At 48.0% G+C, this 23,323-nt stretch overlaps 1 protein-coding gene across 1 annotated transcript in view; it reads right to left on the bottom strand.

The window, feature by feature from the left end:
- Window positions 1-23,323, bottom strand: part of MNS1 (meiosis specific nuclear structural 1) — a 123,342-nt gene that overhangs the window by 88,165 nt on the left and 11,854 nt on the right. Inside the window, 1 exon segment of the mRNA XM_030190410.1 lies at window positions 909-1,036. Within this exon segment, the coding sequence (XP_030046270.1) occupies window positions 909-1,036 (128 nt within the window).

Here is a 23,323-nt window from a genome sequence, read left to right as displayed (position 1 = left end):
GACGTATGAGCAAGAGACTTGCTGACCTGAACATGTATACCCTGGAGGAAAGGAGGAACAGGGGTGATATGATACAGACGTTCAAATACTTGAAAGGTATTAATCCGCAAAAAAATCTTTTCCGGAGATGGGAAGGCGGTAGAACGAGAGGACATGAAATGAGATTGAAGGGGGGCAGACTCAAAAAAGATGTCAGGAAGTATTTTTTCACGGAGAGGGTGGTGAATGCTTGGAATGCCCTCCCGCGGGAGGTGGTGGAGATGAAAACGGTAACGGAATTCAAACATGCGTGGGATATGCATAAAGGAATCCTATGCAGTAGGAATGGATCCTCAGAAGCTTAGCCGAATAGAACTGAGAGCTAATTTTTCCAGAGTGTCTATTTTTTGGCTCTATTTACTGAATTCAGTCCATGTTTTATAAATATGTATAATTTGAGATTCTACTCATGCTATGCACAAACTCCACCCATAAAAATGCGTGGACTTTTACATGTGTAACCCCTGGGATAGTTTTATAAAAACCCATTCACACGTGTAGAAAGGCCTTTATAAAAAAATACTCCTCTTATAGCATAATCCTAATGTCATCATCAAGATCTGAACTCAACCAATTTTAGTTTTAATTTTTTATACATAAAATTTTCCATACCGCTATTCCACAGGCTATCCAAGCTGTTTACAAACAATACATTTTATAAATCTGCATGTTCATCCATATACCAAAAGAAAACCAACTAAATAAAAACCTTTCCAATCAAAATCCATCCAGGAAATTATGACCCAACAGAAATAACCCAAATAAACAGATCATTAAAAGCTATGCAAGATACCTACCTCCCACCTGTTGATTATTTTATCTATTTTGCAGTTCCTTTTCATCAAAATTACAATCCTCTTCAGAAGTACCTGTTTTCTCTTATCAGCTGCCTTCGTTTTTCATCTTTAAGTTTTTCATGCTTTATCCTTGCCATTTCTCTCGCCATCCTTTCCTCCTGTTCCAGTTGTTGTTCTTTAACTCTTTTAGCTATTTGTGCCTAAACAATGAAAAAATTAAGTGTTTTGAATGTTATAGCAGAATATAGATGTCAAGAGAAATTAACTATATATGGGCTTGAAATAGGAGTATCACAACAGCATAAAGAAAGGACTTTGAAACTGAGAGATACATATATTTGTGACGAAACAAGGGATTTATGCCTGTGACTTAAGTGAATGTATGAAATATTTGTTCCCTAGTGCATTTCCCTTGTTTAGCCAGCAGATGGTGACTGTTACACAAGTGACTGTTTTTTCCCGCCTAAGCTGCAAGGTAATTTCCCGCCTAAGCTGCGAGGTAATCTTTAGTCTCAGTATGGGAGCACAGAGGTAAACATCTCTGTCCCGAGACCCTGTTCAAGGCATGTGAGCAGTTAATTTCCTGAAGCTTCCAAGGCACTACCCAGGTAGTGACAAAGTGTTTAGACAGTTTTAATATTGATCCTTATTCAGTTACCTGCTATTGCCTGTTATTTTTCCATCTGTTTTATGTGGTTCACTGTTCTAATTTTGTGACAATAAACCTTATTAACTTAATGGCTCTGTTGTCCTGGACCAAGAATCTTGGTGGTTTGTTGCTTAGGCTGTGGGTGCTTTCTAGGAACTGTGGGAACCCTGAGAGAGTGTGGCCCCAGTAGCCTAGAAATCACCAGGGAATAACTTCAGAATAGGAGACTCGCCCAAAGGCAAGTGAGACCCAGTATATGGGGTGGAGGATGCATAGTATAGTGGCAGGTGCAGGCAGTGCTGGGGACAGACCCTCCAGGTGGCCATAGGGTTAGTCCCAGGCAGCTACTAGGTGTTCCATGAGAGGCCTTTCGTCCTCCTTTTTTTGTGGCAGTGGAGGGATTGTCAGGCTCAGTGAGTGGTATGAGGGTCACCATCCACTGAGTGGTTCAGAGTTTTTTTTATCTGTAACCTCCAGACACAGAGCACAGTGAACAAGTGCAGCAATAACAGGGTCCCTTCCCCATTCAGTGTTTTTTTTTTTGTAACATAGTGGAGACTGACAGAGGCCATCAGACACTAGATATGCCTCTTCTAACACAAGAGCGACCAGAGGAGCTCTGTGAGGAGCAGCCGCTGGACTTGCCTGCACAGAGTTCTCCTGGGGGAAGACCAGACTCCTTGTGGGCAGAGGCCCCTAAGTGGCAGGACCTGATGCCATGCTAGCTGAAATCCAGCAGATTTACATGGTAGAGCGACAGCAGCGAGAGGAATGGGAAAAGTGGCGAGAGGAACAGGAAGACCGGGAGTGGCATGAGGAGCATGAATTCCAGCTGCAGAAAATGAAATTGGAGATGGAAATGGCTCATATTCACAGCTCCAGACCAACCCCTGTGTCAAGGCCAGAGGTAGGAACCATAGCTCGGATCGGGCTCAACCTGTTTGCGCAGTTTGATGATACCAGAGGTAACATAGACGGATAACTGCCTTTGAAAATATTTGCTGCCTCAATGAGATTTATCAGAAAGACTGGGTGCTCTACCTTGAAGGAAAGCTCCCTGGTAGAGCATTTGAGGCTTTCCAAGGAGATGTGCTCCCCAGTTTGAGGAGGTGCGCAAAGCTTTGTTGAACCGTTATGCCATTACCCCCGAGAACTATAAACTAAAGTTCAGGACTTTGCAAAAGAGGGCGGATGATCCAGCTACGATACCAGCACCCACAGTGGCTCAGTGGAGCTGAAGTTAAAACCCTGGATGACTGCCAAGACCCGATGGTCCTGCAACAGTTTCTTCAGCGTTGTCATCCAGAGGCGAGGAAACACGTTCAAGATCACCAGTCCCTTACTCCAGAGAAGGCGGTCTAGTTGGCTGACATCAATGTGGCTATCCGTCCCTGGTTGGCAAAGAGAAGTCGTCCGTATCTGCAGCAGCCAGGGCCCTAAGCCAAATATCCCTGCAACCTCAGAGATTGTCAGGGAACCCTCCAGTGTTCCCAAAAACTAGGCATGAACATCCTTGTTACCAGTGTGGGCATACAGGACATTTCAAAGCGGATTGCCCAGATAATCCTAAGCCTGCACTAAAGAGCATTTCAGTTTCTGCACCAAACAGTAACTGTGAATTAAACCCAGGTGGCTGGGCTTGTGGACACTGGCTCTAGCATGACTTTATTACGACCAAAGCAAGTGCCGGAAGATGCTATCCTTCCAGGGCACACTGCAGAGGTAGTGTTAGCCAATAGATCCAGAGACTGTACCCATTGCTCGAGTATTCCTGGATTGGGGTACCAAGCCTGGATACAGAGAAGTAGGAATAACGAAAAACATGCTGGTACCCATACTGTGTGGGACCGACATGGGTCCAATGAACATTACGCTTGATAGCGGAGTCAGTATTTCTGCTATGGTGATCCACAGTCTGGCCTGGGCGGCCCAACAAGTAGAAGCAGCAGAGATCACCTCTCCAGTTCCAGATCCTGAGTTTGTCCAGGTGGGACCAGCCGAATAAGCGACAGGAGGAGGCGCCCCAGTGCTTCCAGCAGAACCAGTTCCAGAGATGGCCGAGGCCATGAGCATGGGACAGCCTGACTTATCTGACTGTTGATCTTGATTTGTCAGTCACCAACAGAAACCCTTCCAGATATAGATACTGAGGCCCAGATGATCCAAAGCCCCGCGCTGCTCCGAACAGCGTTCTAAAAATAGCGCTGAAACAGCGCAGGGCTTTTCTGCATCGATGATCAAAGATAATGCATGCAAATCTAAGCAAATCTAAGCAATTATCTTTGATTATCATGTAGCAGTGCGGGAGAACAATCCTCCCGAACTTGTTTGACAGGTCTGGGCTGTCATAAGCCCAAAACCTGTCAAACAGCCTGCCCCAAGGCCCGTCTCCAGCCCCCCCCCCCCCCCCAAACCCCCAGAAAATGTCGTGGCCGTCGCCGGCCAAACGCTCTCCCACCCAGCGACGGGAGGGGGTGGGATCCCACCCCTTCCATGTTCAAGGAGGGCTGGAGATCCGGAGGGTCTCCAGCCCCCTCCCCCAAACCCCCACAAAATGTCATGGCCGCCGGCCAAACCAAACCCTCTCCCACCCTCCCACCCAGCGACGGAGGGTGGGTGCTGGAGGTCCGGTGGACCTCCAGCCCACCCCAACTCCTCTCCCCCAGCGTTCTTTCAATCCCTGGTGGTCCGTGGTGGGTGACAATCCCCCTCCAAGCCCCCCTACCTTTCGTTGGAGGAGGGATGCAGCCTGCCTCCCTCCTCTTCCAGTCGACGCCCACCCAGTGCATCCCAGGATGCAATGGGCGGGGCTGGGCGCCACCATTTTGCGGCGGCGGCCACTGGAAGAGGAGGGAGGCAGGCTGCGTCCCTCCTCCAACGTAAGATAGGGGGGCTGGGAGGGGGGTTGTCACACACCACGGACCACCAGGGATTGAAAGAACGCTGGGGGAGAGGAGTTGGGGTGGGCTGGAGGTCCACCGGACCTCCAGCACCCACCCCCCGTCGCTGGGTGGGAGGGTGGGAAAGTGTTTGGCCGGCGACGGCAACATTTTCTGGGGGTTTGGGGGGGGGGGGGCTGGAGACCCACCAGACCTCCAGCCCCCTGTTCGCGTTCTCTTTGGGGGGGGAACGGGGGCCTGCCAGCATGCAACTGCATGCTGGACAGGGCTCACCATTCCTCCCCAATGATCCGCAAAGTCTAACGCCAGCTCGGAGCTGGCGTTGATTTTGCCGCGGCCAGCGACCCAATTTTTGGCACGCTGGACGCTGATCATTGGGGATGAATGCGTTAAGCACTGATTAGCATGCATTTGCAAGCTAATTGCGCTAAGAGCCCTGTTTAGCATGCATTTGCATGCTACTTGCGCTAAGAGCCCTCAAGTGAGTTGTTTCAGGCGCTCGAGGGCTCTGATCATGGGTCGGCTGCAAACTCTGGCGCTAGTATGGCATTAACAGCCTCTAGCGCCAGAGTTTGCTTTTGATCATGAGGGCCTGATATAGGACAGATACATGCTTTTCAGGAAGCACAACACTCTGACCCTGACCTGGAAGCCCTGAGTCAGAGGGCTGGTCAGCTAACCAATAAGACTTATAAAGATAGTATCCTATGGAAAGGGACCTTGTAGAGACGCTGATTCCATTGATCCTAACAGGCCCTGGACAGTGCCTCCTCCTTACTATGCAAGTCCTGCAATTCCGTTGGTTTAATTTTGTCTTTTAACATATACGGGCAGATTAAGTAAATGGCCGTCAAAAATCGGTACTGGGGGGAAAAGTAAAAAATATATATATATATATATCGGTGCTCAGTACTATTCTATATAAGCTGCTTCGGGCTGAGCGCCCTTTATAGAATAGCGCATAGAGCCTATTTCCGCATCAACTTTGGGTGTTAGAAATTGTCCCTGCTGACACCTGGTGTAAATCCTAACATGCAAGTTGGGTGTGTATCGCCGGTATTCTACAACACTGCACCCAGAATGCTCCCGACTCACTATACCCCTTCCCATGGCCATGCCCACATTTGGGTTGCACACTATCATGCTCATTTTCGAAAGAAGACATCCATCTTTCAACATAAATTGGAACATGGATGTCCGTCTCTCAGAAACGTCCAAATCGGTATAATCAAAACCTGATTTTGGACATCTCCAACTCCAGTCCGTCACAAGGACGTCCAAATTTCAAGGGGGCGTGTCAGAGGCGTGGTGAAGGCGGGACTTGGGCGTGCCTAAGGCTTGGACGTCTTTGAGCCATAATCGACGTGTTTTTATTACGAATAAGGCACAAAAAGGTGCCCGAAATGACCAGATGACCATCGGAGGGAATCGGGCATGACCTCCCGTTACTCCCCCAGTGGTCACTAACCCCGTCCTACTCTCAAAAAAATCTTTAAAAATATTACATGCCAACCTCTATGCCAGCCTCAGATGTCATACTCAGGTCCATGACAGCGCATGCAGGTCCCTGGAGCAGTTTTAGTGGGTGCAGTGCACTTCAGACAGCAGACTCAGGCCCATACCCCCCTCCTCACCTGTTACATTTGTGGAGGGAACAGCAATCCCTCCAAAGCCCACCAGAAACCCACATCTAGGTGCTCCCCTTCACCCATATGGACTATGGTAGTCGTGTACAGTTGGGGGGAGTGAGTTTGGGGGAGTTTGGGGGGGGGGGGGTTCAGGACACGGTAAGGGAGCTATGTACCTGGGAGCAATTTACGAAGTCCACTGCAGTGCCCCCTAGGGTGCCCAGTTGGTGTCTTGGCATGTCAGGGGGACCAGCCAAATGCTGGCTCCTCCCACGTCCAAATGGCTTGATTTTGGACGTTTTTGGTTTCGAAAATCGCCAAAAGTCAAAGATGTCTTTCTCTAGGGACGTCCTTGATATTTTCGAAATGAAAGATGGATGTCCATCTTGTTTCGAAAATACGGTTTTCCCCGCCCTCGGATTTGAACGTTTTACAAAGAAGTCCAAATCACAAATTGGACATTTCTTTCGAAAATGCCCCTCTATGGCATTTAGGCACCCAGTGCTATATTGTGGAATAGTGTGCAGGCAGATTCGTGAGTAAATCCTAATTAGCGCCTATTAACATCGATAATTGTTGATATCCAATTATTACTGATTGTTAATGGCTTAACTAATTAACTTGTGCAAGTGTCCTTTAGATTGTAAGCTCTTTGAGCAGGGACTGTCCTTCTATGTTAAATTGTACAGCGCTGCGTAACCCTAGTAGCGCTTTAGAAATGTTAAATAGTAGTAGTCTCATGATCGCACCAAATTTGGGCAATCTTTATAGAACCCAGGGGATAATTATTAGAAAGTGTTCTCAACTCCAGTGGTGCGACTTTTATCAGGAGCAGCAGATATAGCAACTTGCCATTGTTCCACCATATCGCCTGGGGAAAGAGTAGGCCAGAGTCACCTCTTTCAGAAAAAGCCTCTGAATCAATTTTCATTCTTCTACTGTATAACTGCAAACCACAACACAATTCTTATTTTCCCGTCTCAGAACGAAAGAGAGGTCTGACCACAACAATGGCGTGTTGAAACACTTTGAAAATAATCATCATCATCCTTCTGAATAAATACAGGAGAAAATTGCTGATCATCTGGATGAAAATTAACCTGAACTAAACCCAGGTCTGGAACAGCTGTTAAAAAAGCAACTGCATCTTCTTTAAGTATGTGTTGGGGTGGGGGGGTGGGGGGGATTGAATTTGATGGAGAGTTCATTGTGGAAAAATATTCTACAAAACATTTAGCGGTTTTTCTGAATTTCTTTTGTTTGCCTGATCCAGGTGATGTATTCTTGCCATATGCCTTGTTTTGCCTGTTCAGCAGTTTTCTGTTGCAAATTATGAACTGTTGTTCTTTGTTGCTTGGATTTCAATAAAGAGCTCTCGAAAAAAAAAAATTTAAAAAAAGCAACTGCACAAGTATCTGTAAAACTGTCCAAGTGCTGAGTAAATCACTAAGAACTATAAATTGACAAAAGTGTACACTTTTTTTCAACTGTATTATTAAGCTCATAATAACACATCTCCATTTTACCTATAATCGGAACTGTTTTTTCTTATATCTGTTTGTTTAATTCTATCATGTCATCATGTTCTCTATGTAACACCAATTGGTATCTTCCAATCTGTTATCTACCAATAACAATACATTGTAAGCCACATTGAGCCTGCAAATAGGTGGGAAAATGTGGGATACAAATGCAACAAATAATCAATATGACAAAAACATACCGTACATCTACTATAATAATTTGCACCTCCAACATTCTGAAGCTGACTCCGTGGCTTCACTGAAGTAAAGGGTTCGTAAGGTTCGTTAGGTTTGTCAGTCTGTCACCATCTCTCTCTGTCCCGCCCTCGCATCAAAACGTGAGGATGTCGAAGGCGGAACGGTACGACAGCAGCACAAGGCAAGTTCACACCACTCACGTGCCCAGCTGCTCCTCCTCACGTCATAGCCGCGCGAGCGAGGAAAACAGTTGCAAGCGCGACACAGCACTGGCTACCCTCTCTCTATCTCGCGCACTGCACCATCTGCCCTTTTGCAGACTGACAGGCAGTAGTCGTTCGTTGGTTTTAGGGGAGCGAGCGAAGAAGGTGGCAAACAACAAAGGCGGTGTGGCGCTGAAAGCAGGACGAAATTATCTGACACTTGTCGCTCAAGGAGAGGCGAAGTTTCTCCTGGTGAGTGCCCGTGGCAGCATCAGACCTGCCGTTGCCTGTCAAAGTGTGTGACTGACAGCAACGCTGACCAACCTCCAAGCCCCCTGCCACCCCCTCCCAGTAAAGCAGCATCAACCCTATTACACTCTCTGTGTGACACACACACACATGGAGGCATATTTTCAAAGCACTTAGCCTTCCAAAGTTCCATAGGTTTCTATGGAACTTTGGAAGGCTAAGTGCTTTGAAAATACGCCTCTTAACATAGTAGATGACGGCAGAAAAAGACCTGCACGGTCCATCTAGTCTGCCCAACAGTGAGAAACCTGAGTGCCCTCTACCACCAGCAACAAATCATCCAGCAAGCAAATCTGGAAAGTGGTACCCCAATTTCTATTATAAAACATGCTCAAGTGTTGCCCAGAGCACACTGATGCAGGAACCCCGTTCACCCCTCCTCAACCACCCCCCTCCCGTATCACACACTCAATCACTGACACCCCATCCACAACAGCGACGCTGACCCCTCTTCAAGCCCCCCCCCCACCCCTTCCCCGTAAAGAAACATCAACCCTGTCACACTGTCTGTGTCACACACACACACACTGATGCAGGACATGGATACATGGACACTCACTCTCTGTGTATTATACACTCAATCACTGACACCCCACAACATCAGCAATGGTGACCCCTCCTCCCCTCAGTTTATCACAGACACTCATTCCACCTCAACCCTCAATGAACAAACCACATCAAAGAAACTGAAAACACCACTCTTACAAACAAGCTTACCCCCCCCCCCAGAAACGCTGACCAACCTCCAAGCCCCCTGCCGCCCCCTACCAGTAAAGCAGCATCAACCCTGTCACACTCTCTGTGTGACACACACACACTGATGCAGGAACCCGATTCACCCCTCCTCTACCACCTGCTCGACCTTCTCACCAAAAATATTATCCTCCCAGCAAGGAACATCTGCAAGCCGCTGCTGGGTCCAACTGTCCAGGTCAGAGGCACGCAGCCATGAGAGTCTGCGCATCACAAAACCTTGAGCAGCAGATCTGGATTTAACATCAAAAGTGTCATAAGCACCCCTGGACAGGAATTTACGACACGCCTTCAGCTGCCTGACCACCTCCTGAAAAGGCCTGGCATGCTCCACAGGGAGCTTATCCACCAAGTCCGCCAGTTACTTAACATTGTTCCGAATGTGAATGCTCGTGTAGAGCTGGTAGGACTGAATTTTGAACACGAGCATAGAGGACTGGTAGGCCTTCCTCCCAAAAGAGTCTAAAGTCCTAGCCTCTCGCCCCGGGGGCCCCGAGGCAAAATCTCTAGTACTTCTGGCTCTCTTGAGAGTGGAATCCACAAGCGCAGAGTCGTGAGGTAACTGCAACCTCATCAACTCAGGTTCTCCATGGATCCGATACTGGGACTCTGCTTTCTTAGGGATGGTGGGATTAGATAATGGTTTCATCCAATTCCTCAGCAATGTCTCTTTAAGGACATTATGCAGAGGGGCAGTGGATGACTCTTTAGGTGGCGAAGGATAGTCTGGGACCTCGAGCATCTCAGTCCTGGGCTCATCCTCATTTACCACAGGGAAGGGGAATGCCCACAGACATTCCCCAGACAAAGGAGAAGGACAGACTCTCCGGTGGAGAAAGCTTCCTCTCAGGTGAAGGAGTGGGATCAGAAGGAAGACCACAAGACTCCTCGGAAGAGAAATATCTGGGGTCTTCCCCTTCATCCCAGGAGGAATCCTCCTTGGTATCGGACAAGAGTTCACGAACTACATTCCGAAACCAGGCCTGTCTCGACGCCGAGGAACCATGTCCACGATGGCGATGTTGAGATGTCAACTCCCATGCTGGTGGCGATGAAGCTCCCTCCATCGACATCGAGTCAACCTGGGTGGTGGCCGAGGCTGCAAGCGGTACCGGCGTCGGGGACCTCACTACAGGCACAGAGCCAGCCGCTGCTTCCATCAACGGTACTGAGGGGGCAAGCACCGCCGGTACCAGAACAGACTGATGCAGCAGCCCTTCCAGGAGAACTGGAAGAATGGCTCGAATGCTCTCCTCCAGAGTTGCTGTTGAGGAAGGCTGTGGGGCTGGTACCGGAGTCGAAGTCAGAATCTGCAGAGGCCTGGGAGGCGGTACCGGGCTGTCCGAAGACCGACACCTCTTGTATGGAAGGTGAGCGTTCCTCCCGGCATCGGCACTTTTCGGGTGCTGAATCCCTCGACGCCCCAGAGCTCCCGGTACCGTGTCTCGAGGGAGACCGGTGCCGATGCTTCTTCGCCTTCGCTCAAAGCACGTCACCGGTACTCCTCTGTACCGACGAGCAGGACGTGGAATCCACACACCTCCTCGGGGTCGGGTCTGGTGGGCCTGCACAGCAGGAGCCTTCGAGACAGGTGGAGACCCACTCGACGGCTCACTACTTCCAGCTACAGGGGAAGTTCGGACAGCCATTACCTGTGCTCCCGATGTCGATGCCATCCCCGGTGCCGATGTCGACACCGAGGAATCAGTCGGAGATCCGAAAAGGCGGTCCCGAAGAGCTCTTCTCAATGCCTGTGTCCGCTTTTTCAAGCTAAGACACAACTTGCAAGCGTCTGAGCGATGGTCGGGCCCAAGGCACTGAATGCACCAGGAGTGGGGGTCAGTGTCCGAGATCGACCGCTGGCACCGAGCACACTTCTTGAAGGCGCTGGAAGGCTTCGATGACATCAGCGGAAAAATCACAGCGGCGAAGTCAAACGGCTCGATTGTGCCGACTCAGGGCACAAAAAAGGGAACTGCGAACGGGTGGCCCAAAAGGCCGCAACGGAACCGAAAGGAAACTTAGTAAGGACAAAACTAAGGAAAAAAGAGCATTTTTTTTTTTGTAACTAGAAAAGAAAAACAAGAAAAAGGCAACGAAAAACAAGAAAAAAACGGCAAACAGCATGCAAAAAGGCGCCTAAGTTTTTCCTGGGACCTAAGGGAGAGAACCGCAAGTAGCCACTCTCCACCGCGGAAAAGAAAAAACTGAGGCGGGAAGATGGCCGCGCATGCGCACTGCGTCCGTCCCATGCTTTGCTGGCTGTCGCAAAGCTCTTTTGGATTTTACTAGAGAAAATCTCCGTTCCTGGGGCCGCCGTGGACGACGACGACCCACATGTGTGAGAACAAGCAGCCTGCTTGTCCTTGGAGAATGTAACTTACCTGTGTTTTGACACAGTACCCACCGCAGGGAAAAAACCAAGAGGATAAATCATGAGGAGCGCAGCACACAAAATTCTTTCCAACCCCTTTGCATGTATGTATGTACATGTGTCTATTTGTCTCTCTGTGTATGTCTGATCTGGAGATGATCGTTTAAATGGAGCGATTGCTAAACATTTTGTTGGAATAATGAAATGAAATCAACTGTGATGCTATATCCAACCATTAAGAAGGCAATTTCATAAAGTCAAGAATGCACTTACATGACTTTCTAAAATACTAGTATAGGTGTGAAAGAAGACGTGTATATGGAGGTGCTACAGCTTACACTGGCTCCAGAGGTTGGTGTAAATATTAGCATGTACACGTGCAAATTATGGAATTTTAGAATCTACACACGTAGGTATGGACTCAGCCCATGCTCTGCCTAAACTTTGCACCTGTGCATGACAATGGGTGAAATAAGCACCATGAAGCATACACACCTATTTACAGGATAATTTATATTTCATAAGAGATCTCTTACACTTGGAAGTAGCCACTTATGTGCATAATTGACTAAAATACCAGCATTTATGTGTGTTCTTAACACACCTAACACTAGGCAGCTCCTTATAAAATTACCCTTGGACTATATGATATTATCAACAGATTTCAAAAGGTTACATTTAACATTTTAACTACAGGGTATCACTGTACCAAGACTACTACTACTAAGACAACAAGTATTGCCATGCTTCTCCACCATTAGGTCATATAGATAGCAACCAGTAGCAAAATATGTGGTTCAGTCAGTAGGTGACATCATAAACAGCAACCATTAAAATAGAGTCGATCACTAGGTTTCACAGGCAAATTCACAAGAAGGTAATTCTATTAAGTATTTAATTTTCTAAGAGCCAGTCCAGTAAGGATACAGGTGTGACAGCAGGGGGAGGAGGTACAGTGGGGAAGCATGCAGAGTGCGTTTGTGTTTGCCTGCCTTCATATGTTATGTTATATCTTTGGTGAGGCCTAAGTGCACGTGTGTATCTGTGTTAACTGCATGTCTGTGGCTGTGGAAAACTAAAAAAGGAATTTGAAAAGAGAAATTTCCTAACAGATATGCTGCAATATATCAATATTTTCTAGCTGCAGCTGCTGGAATCTAGAAACCAATGTGAAAGACTGAAAGCCCACCTCTTTAACATTGCTTTTGACTCGTAACCACTTGTAACCACTCGCCTCCACCTACCCTCCTCTCTTCCTTCCCGTTCACATTAATTGATTTGATTACTTTATTTATTTTTTGTCTATTAGATTGTAAGCTCTTTGAGCAGGGACTGTCTTTCTTCTATGTTTGTGCAGCCTTGTAGCGCTATAGAAATGCTAAATAGTAGTAGTAGTAGTTTTCCCCCAAATCAAGTTTGGTCCTATTCTATTAATGTTTCAGGGAGTTATTTTGCCCCAAGACAGACAGAAAATTTCAACCCCCCTAGATATGTGCATTTTGGAAGAAAGGCAGGATAGTAGAGACTGGAGATATTTAAATGTCTGTCTTATACATACATTTATTAGGATTTATTTACCGCCTTTTTGAAGGAATTCACTCAAGGCGGTGTACAGTAAGAATAGATCAAACATGAGCAGGCGGCAATTAGAGCAGTAAAAATATTCAAACAATACAAAGTATGGCATGGTATGCTACTTGCAATGACAACACAATATGTACTACAAAATTATAATTGGTAGTGAAGGGTAAGGCAAAGTTGTAACATATAGATGAGTAAGAAAATAGGAAGAATTAGAAAGTAAGGTGATTGATTTGAAGAAAGTTGCACGTGAGGTCAGAGAGATGGTTAAATATTCTCAGTTAGGGGAGGAGTGGATAAACATGTCCCGCTGCAGTATGTGCAGCCCGAGTCAATTCTTGTGTGTGTGACTGAGACTAACAAGTTAGTTACTTCTTCCGTTAAAGGCCTGGTTGAAGAGCCAAGCTTTCACCTGCTTCCTGAAGTAGAGGTAGTCTTGTGTTAAGCGCAGCCTTTCAAACAATGCATTCCAGAGTGTGGGGGCTACTCTGGAGAAGGCTCACCTGCGGGTATCACATCGTGTAATGTCTTTTGGAGAGGGTGTAGTTAGTGAAAGTCCTTGGGAGGACCTTAGTGTCCTTGGCGGTGTGTGGCGGATCATCCTATTCTTCAGATACTCGGGGCCATTTCCTTGCAGGGCCCTGAAGATCAGACATAGAGTTTTAAATTTAGCCCTGTATTGTACTGGCAGCCAATGAAGTTTTTGCAAAAATGGTGTGATGTGTTCACGTTGCTTGCAACCTTCTATGAGTCTTGCTGCTGCATTCTGAATCAACTGGATCTGGTGCAGGCCCTAGTAGTCAGACCATTGTATAATGCTTTGCAGTAATCCAGTCTTGATGTTACCATGGCATGCACAACTGGGATAAGATTTACCTTCTCGATGTAAGGAGAGAGGCAGTGTAGCTGTCGCAAATAGTAGAAGCAGCTCTTGAAGGTTGCTTGGATTTGGGGAATCAGAGTAAGAGTTGAATGTAACTGTATTCCAAGGTTCCTGACTTGTGATTTGAGGGGGAGTTCATACTTCCCAAAAGCGATTTTGATGTCAGGTATGTATCCACTTGTGTTAGGGACCCAGAGAAGCTCGGTTTTACTTGGGTTCAGGCAAAGTTTGTTGTGTTTAGCCCATTCTTGAATTGATGTTAGACAAGTGATCAGTTTATTCAAAGCTGTAGGTTATCAATAGAAATCAAACAAAATAAAACATGGAAAAGAAAATAAGATGATACCTTTTTTATTGGACATAACTTAATACATTTCTTGATTAGCTTTCGAAGGTTGCCCTTCTTCCTCAGATCGGAAATAAGCAAATGAGGTAGCAGATAGTATATATGAGAGAAAGCCCACCTCTTCAATGCTGCGTTCGGCACCTAACTCTTTCAGGAAATCCAGACTGCCCCAATTCGACTGCCCCTATCAGACTGACTGTTCACGTGTCCTTTAGATTGTAAGCTCTTTGAGCAGGGACTGTCCTTCTATGTTAAATTGTACAGCGCTGCGTAACCCTAGTAGCGCTTTAGAAATGTTAAGTAGTAGTAGTAGTAGAAACATCAAGTATTACTTTGACTGTCTGACAGAGTGGGAGGGTGGGGGTATGCATGGGGACATCAAAGCATTTCATTGATATTCTAACAGAATGGGTGTTGTAAGAATACTGAAAGGTAATTTTAAAACAATACAGGAACATAAGACCTTTGAAATAAGAATGATTGAATATTTTGACACCCAACAAACAGGACTTAATAAGGATCTGGGTTTTCTAACTCATTATAAAACATAAGCTGTATTTCTCTGTTTATTTCTCTCCTCTCACCTACTAACACCCATTCTGTTAGAATATCAATGAAATGCTTTGATGTCCCCATGCATACCCCCACCCTCCCACTCTGTCAGACAGTCAAAGTAATGCTTTGATGTTTCTCTCATATATACTATTTGCTACCTCATTTGCTTATTTCTGATCCCTAGGAAGAAGGGCAACCTTCGAAAGCTAATCAAGAAATGTATTAAGTTATGTACAATAAAAAAAGGTATCATCTTATTTTCTTTTCCATGTTTTATTTTGTTTGATTTCTATTGATAACCTTTAAGAGTGGACTAACACGGCTACCACACCTCTCTACTATTCAAAGCTGTAGGTAAGTCAATGGGTATGAGTAGCTGCACATCATCTGCATAGATGTAGAACTGAGTGTCCATTCAATGAATCAGCTCAGCTAGTGGCTTGAGGTAGATATTGAACAGAATAGGTGACAGTATCGATCCTTGTGGTACCCCGCAGGTCAGTGTCCATGGTGGTGATGAGTTGCTGCCAATCTTTATGGATTGTTGCCTGTCTGATAGATAGGATCTGAACCAGGCAAGTACTGTTCCATTGATACCTGTTTCTGTCAGTCGTGCTAGCAAGATATCATGATCCACAGTACTGCTAGATTTCTCAGCAGCTTTTGACACTAACATCGAGGCAAATCCCTTGTCTCGGTTTCTGTGAAGATCAACTAGCAGGGATGCAGGGATACGAGGACTGTTTCTGTTCCATAACCAGGTCTGAATCCAGATTGACATGGATCTAGTCAGTTACTCTTTTCTAGCCATTCATTAAGTTGAATACAGACTGTTTGTTCTATGAGTTTCCCTAGAAATGGGATGTTGGATACTGGCCTGTAACTTTCAAGTTTGTCCTGGTCAAGGTTGTTTTTCTTCAGCAGAGGGCGAACCAATGCCCTTTTTAATGCTGTTGATAATTGCCCATTAGAAGGAGAGGTGTTCACAATTTTTGTGGCACCTTCTATAAAGGCCCATACTTGCCTGCTGCACTATCTTTGATGGGCAGGGATCGAGGGAGCAGGTAGTTGGTTGAAGGTCTCTTAGGATTTTGTCAAGGCTCTCCTCTGTCATTAGGTTAAAAGTGTTCCATCTGTCTCTGTTAGGTGGGGGCGAGTTTGTGCACCCCTGGTTGGGCACTGGGTGGGATTGCCTATAAATCCTGGTGGCGACTTTTAATTTTGTGGCAAAGTATGCAGCAAAATCATTGCAGTTCAGTTTAGACTGGGCAGGCTCGCTTTGTTGTGGGGGTTGCAGTAGGCTGTTTACTATACCAGGAGGATGGCTATCAATTTAAAGAGAGCCTAGAATAAGGGGTCATGCAATAGGGGTGAAAGAGGTAGAATCAGGAGTAATTTAAAGACATATTTCTTTATGGAAAGGATGGTGGATGCATAGAACAGCCTCCCAATGGAGGCTATGAAGACAAGGACAATATCTCAGTTCAAGAGAAAATGGAACAAGCAAAGAGAATCAGTAACAGAAGGTGCTATAGAGCTTGACAGTTAGTATGGGGAGACTGGATAGACCACATGGTCTTCATCTACAGCGAATGATACATACCTGTAGCAGGTGTTCTCCAAGGACAGCAGGCTGATTGTTCTCACGACTGGGTTGACGTCTACGGCAGCCCCCACCAACCGGAAAAAAACTTCACGGGCGGTCCCGCACGCAGGGCACGCCCACAGCGCATGCGCGGCCGTCTTCCCACCCATGCGCGACCGTTCCCGCTCAGTTGAATGACAAGCAAAGGAATGAGTAAAACGCAACTCCAAAGGGGAGGAGGGAGGGTAGGTGAGAACAATCAGCCTGCTGTCCTCGGAGAACACCTGCTACAGGTATGTATCATTCGCTTTCTCCGAGGACAAGCAGGCTGCTTGTTCTCACGACTGGGGTATCCCTAGCTCTCAGGCTCACTCAAAACAAGAACGCAGGTCAATTGAACCTCGCAACGGCGAGGGCATAACAGAAATTGACCTACGAAGAACAACTAACTGAGAGTGCAGCCTGAACAGAATAAAATCGGGTCCTGGAGGGTGGAGTTGGATTCAAACCCCAAACAGATTCTGCAGCACCGACTGCCCGAACCGACTGTCGCGTCGGGTATCCTGCTGAAGGCAGTAATTTGATGTGAATGTGTGGACAGATGACCACGTCGCAGCCTTGCAAATCTCTTCAATAGTGGCTGACTTCAAGTGGGCCACTGACACTGCCATGGCTCTAACACTATGAGCCGTGACATGACCCTCAAGAGCCAGCCCAGCCTGGGCGTAAGTGAAGGAAATGCAATCTGCTAGCCAATTGGAGATGGTGCGTTTCCCGACAGCGACCCCCTTCCTATTGGGGTCGAAAGAAATAAACAATTGGGCGGACTGTCTGTGGGGCTGTGTCCGCTCCAGACAGAAGGCCAACGCTCGCTTGCAGTCCAATGTGTGCAACTGACGTTCAGCAGGGCGGGTATGCAGTCTGGGAAAGAATGTTGGCAAGACAATTGACTGGTTAAGATGGAACTCCGACACCACCTTTGGCAGGAACTTAGGGTGAGTGCGGAGTACTACTCTGTTATGATGAAATTTTGTATAAGGAGCATGAGCTACCAGGGCTTGAAGCTCACTGACTCTACGAGCTGAAGTAACTGCCACCAAGAAAATGACCTTTCAGGTCAGGTACTTCAGATGGCAAGAATTCAGTGGCTCAAAAGGAGGTTTCATCAGCTGGGTGAGGACGACGTTGAGATCCCATGACACTGCAGGAGGCTTGACAGGAGGCCTTGACAAAAGCAAGCCTCTCATAAATCGAACGACTAAAGGCTCTCCAGAGATGGCTTTACCCTCTACACGATGATGGTAAGCACTAATCGCACTAAGGTGATTCCTTACTGAGTTGGTCTTGAGACCAGCCTCTGATAAGTGCAGAAGGTATTCAAGCAGGTTCTGTGCAGGACAAGAACGAGGTTCTAGGGCCTTGCTCTCACACCAAACGACAAACCTCCTCCACTTGAAAAAGTAACTCTTTTTAGTGGAATCCTTTCTAGAGGCAAGCAAGACGCGGGAGACACCCTCAGACAAACCCAACAAAGCAAAATCTACGCCCTCAACATCCAGGCCGTGAGAGCCAGAGACTGAAGGTTGGGGTGCAGAAGCGCTCCGTTGTTCTGCGAAATGAGAGTCGGAAAACACTCCAATCTCCACGGTTCTTCGGAGGACAACGCCAGTAGTAGAGGGAACCAGATCTGACGGGGCCAAAAAGGCGCTATCAGAATCATGGTGCCGTGGTCTTGCTTGAGCTTCAGCAAGGTCTTCCCCACCAAAGGTATGGGAGGATAAGCATACAGGAGGCCGTTCCCCCAATGGAGGAGAAAGGCATCCGACGCCAGTCTACCGTGCGCCTGTAGTCTAGAACAGAACAGAGGCAGCTTGTGGTTGGTCTGAGAGGCGAAAAGGTCCACCGAGGGGGTGCCCCACTCTCGGAAGATCTTGCGTACCACTCTGGAATGGAGCGACCACTCGTGCGGTTGCATGACTCTGCTCAGCCTGTCGGCCAGACTGTTGTTTACGCCTGCCAGGTATGTGGCTTGGAGAAGCATGCCGAACTGGCAAGCCCAACGCCACATCCCGACGGCTTCCTGACACAGGGGGCGAGATCCGGTGCCCCCCTGCTTGTTGATATAATACATTGCAACCTGATTGTCTGTCCGAATTTGGATGATTTGGTAGGACAGCCGATCTCTGAAGGCCTTCAGTGCGTTCCAGACCGCTCGGAGCTCCAGGAGGTTGATCTGAAGATCTTGTTCCTGGAGGGACCACAGTCCCTGGGTGTGGAGCCCATCGACATGAGCTCCCCACCCCAGGCGAGATGCATCCGTCGTCAGCACCTTCGTGGGCTGCGGAATTTGGAATGGACGTCCCAGGGTCAAATTGGTCCGAATCGTCCACCAGTGCAGCAAATTGCGGCAACTGAGGGACAGGCGGATGACATCTTCTAGATTCCCGGTAGCTTGGCACCACTGGGAAGCTAGGGTCCATTGAGCAGATCTCATGTGAAGGCGAGCCATGGGAGTCACATGAACCGTGGACGCCATATGGCCCAGGAGTCTCAACATCTGCCGAGCTCTGACCTGCTGAGACGCTCTGGTCTGGGAAGCGAAGGACAGGAGATTCTGCGCCCTTGCTTCGGGAAGAAAGGCCTGAGCCGTCTGAGAATTCAGCAGAGCTCCTATGAATTCCAGAGATTGGACTGGCTGGAGATGGGACTTCAGGTAATTTATCACAAACTCCAGCAGCTCCAGAAGGTGAATAGTACACCGAAGAGCTCCTGCCTCTGAGGTGCTCTTGACCAGCCAATCGTCGAGATACGGGAACACGTGCACTTCCAGCTTGCGTAGATATGCCGCAACCACCACGAGACACTTCGTGAACACCTGTGGTGCAGAGGCGAGCCCAAAGGGCAGCACACAATACTGAAAGTGCCGTGTCCCCAGACGGAATCGGAGCTACTGTCTGTGAGCTGGCAGTATCGGGATGCGAGTGTAAGGGTCCTTTAAATCCAGGGAACATAGCCAATCGTCTTTCTGAATCATGGGTAGAAGGGTGCCCAAGGAAAGCATCCTGAACTTCTCTTTGACCAGATATTTGTTCAGGCCTCTCAGGTCTAGGATGGGGCACATCCCCCCTGTTTTCTTTTCCACAAGGAAGTACCTGGAATAGAATCCCTGCCCTTCCTGCCCGGGTGGCACGGGCTCGACCGCATTGGCGCTGAGAAGGGCGGAGAGTTCCTCTGCAAGTACCTGCTTGTGATGGGAACTGAAGGATTGGGCTCCCGGTGGGCAATTTGGCGGGGTGGAGAGCAAATTTAGGGTGTATCCGCACTGCACTATTTGGAGAACCCACTGGTCGAAGGTTACGAGAGGCCACCTTTGGTGAAAAACTTTCAACCTCCCCCCGACTGGCAGGTCATCCAGTACGGATACTTTGATGGCGGCTATGTTCCCATGGATCCAGTCAAAAGCCCGTCCCCGGCTTTTGCTGTGGAGGCGCAGGGAGCTGCTTAGGCGCACGCTGTTGACGGGAACGAGCGCGCTGGGACTGTCCCTGTGCCTGAGGAGGCCTTCGGGCCGGCTGGGTGTACCTACGCTTGCTGTAGGCGTAGGGTGCAGCCTGCCGGGCCCGGGAAAAACGTCCACCTGCAGAGGTGGATGCTGAAGGCGCCCGGTGGGAGAGCTTGTCGAGAGCGGTTTCCCGCTGGTGTAGTTGGTCCACCAACTGCTCGACCTTCTCGCCGAAAATGTTATCCCCCCGGCAAGGGACATCCGCCAGTCGCTGCTGGATGCGGTTGTCCAGGTCAGAGGCACGCAGCCATGAGAGTCTGCGCATCACTATACCTTGGGCCGCAGCTCGAGATGCCACATCACAGGTGTCATAGATACCCCTGGACAGGAACTTTCTGTACGCCTTCAGCTGCCTGACCACCTCCTGAAACGGCCTGGACTGCTCCGGGGGGAGCTTGTCGACCAGGTCCGCCAGTTGCCTCACATTGTTCCGTATGTGAATGCTCGTGTAGAGCTGGTATGATTGGATGCAGGTCACGAGCATGGAAGATTGGTAGGCCTTCCTCCCAAACGAGTCCAGAGTGCGAGACTCCCGCCCCGGGGGCGCCGAGGCGGTATCCCTCGAACTCCGTGCTCTCTTGAGAGCAGAGTCCACGACCGCCGAGTCATGAGGCAATTGAGGCCGCATCAACTCTGGGTCTGAGTGGATCCTGTATTGGGACTCCGCTTTCTTGGGGATGGTGGGATTAGATAGTGGCTTCAGCCAGTTCCGAAGCAGTGTCTCCTTAAGGACATTGTGCAACTCTCTAGGTGGTGATGGATAGTCGAGGACTTCGAGCATCTCCGCCCTCGGCTCATCCACAGTGACCACGGGAAAGGGAATGCAAATAGACATATCCCTAACAAAGGAGGCAAAGGAGAGGCTCTCAGGGGGCGAGAGCTTCCTCTCCGGTGAAGGAGTGGGGTCGGAGGGAAGGCCCACAGACTCCTCTGAGGAGAAATATCTGGGGTCCTCCTCCTCCCTCCACGAGGCCTCTTCCTCCTCGGTGTCGGACATGAGCTCTCTCAGCTCAGACCTCAACCGGGCCCGTCTCGACTGCGAGGAACCACGTCCTCAATGATGGCATCGAGCGGTGGACTCCCGCGCCGGCGGGGACGAAGCTCCCACCATCGACGTTGACGGGGACTCCACCTGCATGGCGGTCGACACCGGTGCCGCAAGCGGCGTCGGCGGCCTCGGCATCGAGCCAGAGCACACTGGCGCCTCCATCAAGCATCCCCCCTGCCTTCGTTTGCATGAGGAAGTACCTGGGATAGAATCCCTGCCCTTCTTCCCATGGTGGAACGAGTTTGATCACATGGGCTTTAGAAGGGCAGAGAGTTCCTCTGCAAGTACCTGCTCGTGCTCAGAGCTGAAATAATGAGCTTTCAGTGGGCAATCTGAAGGTTTTCAAAGCCAGTTTAGGGCGTATCAGAGGTGGACTATTTGGACAACCCACCGGTCGGAGGTTCAAGGGGCCACCTTCCATAGAAAAACTTTAGCGTCCCTCTGACTGGCAGGTTGTCTGGTACAGAGAGTTGCACGGGGACAGAAATCAAACCCATCTATCCCCGTAGTAAGTAATCTCCTCCATTCCAGCCCTTGCCATGCCAGTCACCTTGACCCCTCCCCCAAGAAAGCCAGATTTTATAAGTAGTAAAAATACTAGTAACATAAATCATTTTCTTCTGTACTCTGCTAAGACAGCAGATGTACAAATCAGCACAGGACCCAAAGCAGTGCAAATTTCAAAAACAAGTAAAGTCAGAAACAACACAGTTTATACCTAATTATTCAATCACATTTAGCATTCACCTTTGGGTTTACAAAGTAAAACCATGTGAATGTAAGGACTGGATAAATGAATTAAAACAAAGTTTAAAGCAAATGCCCTTAATATGTAATACTTGGTAGCAATAATTAAACAGTGATGGACTATTCACATAGCAAGCAGTCTGAGGCAACAGATTTAATTGTACAGCGCTGCGTAACCCTAGTAGCGCTTTAGAAATGCTAGTTAGTAGTAGTAGTATTTTCTATTGAACATAATTAACTTTGTATGAACTTGGCGTATAACAGTGTGCTGAACTGGCACATTTAGACCGACGCTGGACAAAACTTCTGCATGAAGGAAGCCCTTCCCTAATTATTCAATACCTCTCTATGAAACAAAATAAAAAAAGGCAAGTGCATTCTTATACCACTGCAAACCACAAAACAAAAGCATCAAATTCCCACATGCCATCTTTTTCTTTTGATGCAGGCACAGGAGAAAAAAAAAAAGATTTTAAATGCTCCAAGGTTTCAACCTAATTCATGTTTAATGTGGGATATAAATGTCATAAATAAGTAAATATATAGATATGTTGAACATCTAATTCTCATAAAATGATGACCGTTTTAGTGGCACTTTACCAGGAGAAAAAAAATCTCTGCATGAATATAACAGTGCTAGGGTGTCCCTATAACCAGCCCCTCTAAATGACCCACTGATTACAATTTCTAACAAAATTACTACTCTACCTATGAAAAGTTATTCCATTGTTATACTTCCTCTGTGTACATTCGTATGCTGCACAAGCCAGCATGTTTGAAAATATAAGTGAGATTAAATAAAAATGCCACCAACAATTAAGAACGACAACATGAATACAGCAGCTCATATGTTTGCTTGCTTTGTTTTGAATGTACGTTGGTGATGGCTGCTCGGGGAAGGGGAAACAGAGACTCACCTAAATGGCTTCAACTTTTTATCATCCAGACTCCATCTATCCACCTCCCTCCGGCCCTGGGTGCCCTCCTGGCACATACCTCAAGGCACCCTGGTGGTCTGGTGACTTCTTTGGGGCTGATCCTCTCATTGTCTCTGCCTTTTTAAAATGGCTGCCAAGACTTCCAGGTGTGGCCTCGCACAAGTGAAAAACACAAAGTCATGAGAGTCTGCGATTTGCTATACTCTGGGCAGAGATCCTGGATGCCATGTCAAAGATGTCGTAGGCACCCTGGCCAAGAACTTATGACATGCCTTCTGCTGCTTGGCCAAGTGGCATATCGACTCGGTCTGCTCCGGTGGGAGACAGTCTGCTAAGTCCAAAAACTTGCACACCAAGTTCTGCAAGTACACATTCCTGAAGAGCTGGTAGGATTATATATGGGACATGAGCACTGAGGCCTGAAACATCTTCCTCCCAAAAGAATCCAAGGTCCTAGCTTTTCTGCCTGGGGGCGCCGAGGCATAGTCTCTAGAACTCCTAGCTCTTTTGAGGGCGGATTCCACCACCATGGAATTGTGAGGCAACATGGGCCTATCAAAACCAGGTGTGCTATGGATCCAATACACCGTGTCTATCTTCTTAGGCAGGACAGGGACCAACAGTGGGGACTCCCAATTCCTAGTGAGAACTTCCTTAAGCACCTCATGGAGAGGAACACTCACAGCCTCCCTAGGAGAAGTCTCA

The sequence above is a fragment of the Microcaecilia unicolor genome, chromosome 1 (genome assembly GCF_901765095.1).
Source record: "Microcaecilia unicolor chromosome 1, aMicUni1.1, whole genome shotgun sequence".
Classification (NCBI taxonomy): Eukaryota; Metazoa; Chordata; class Amphibia; order Gymnophiona; family Siphonopidae; genus Microcaecilia; species Microcaecilia unicolor.
This window is presented reverse-complemented; position numbering and strand designations above follow the sequence as displayed.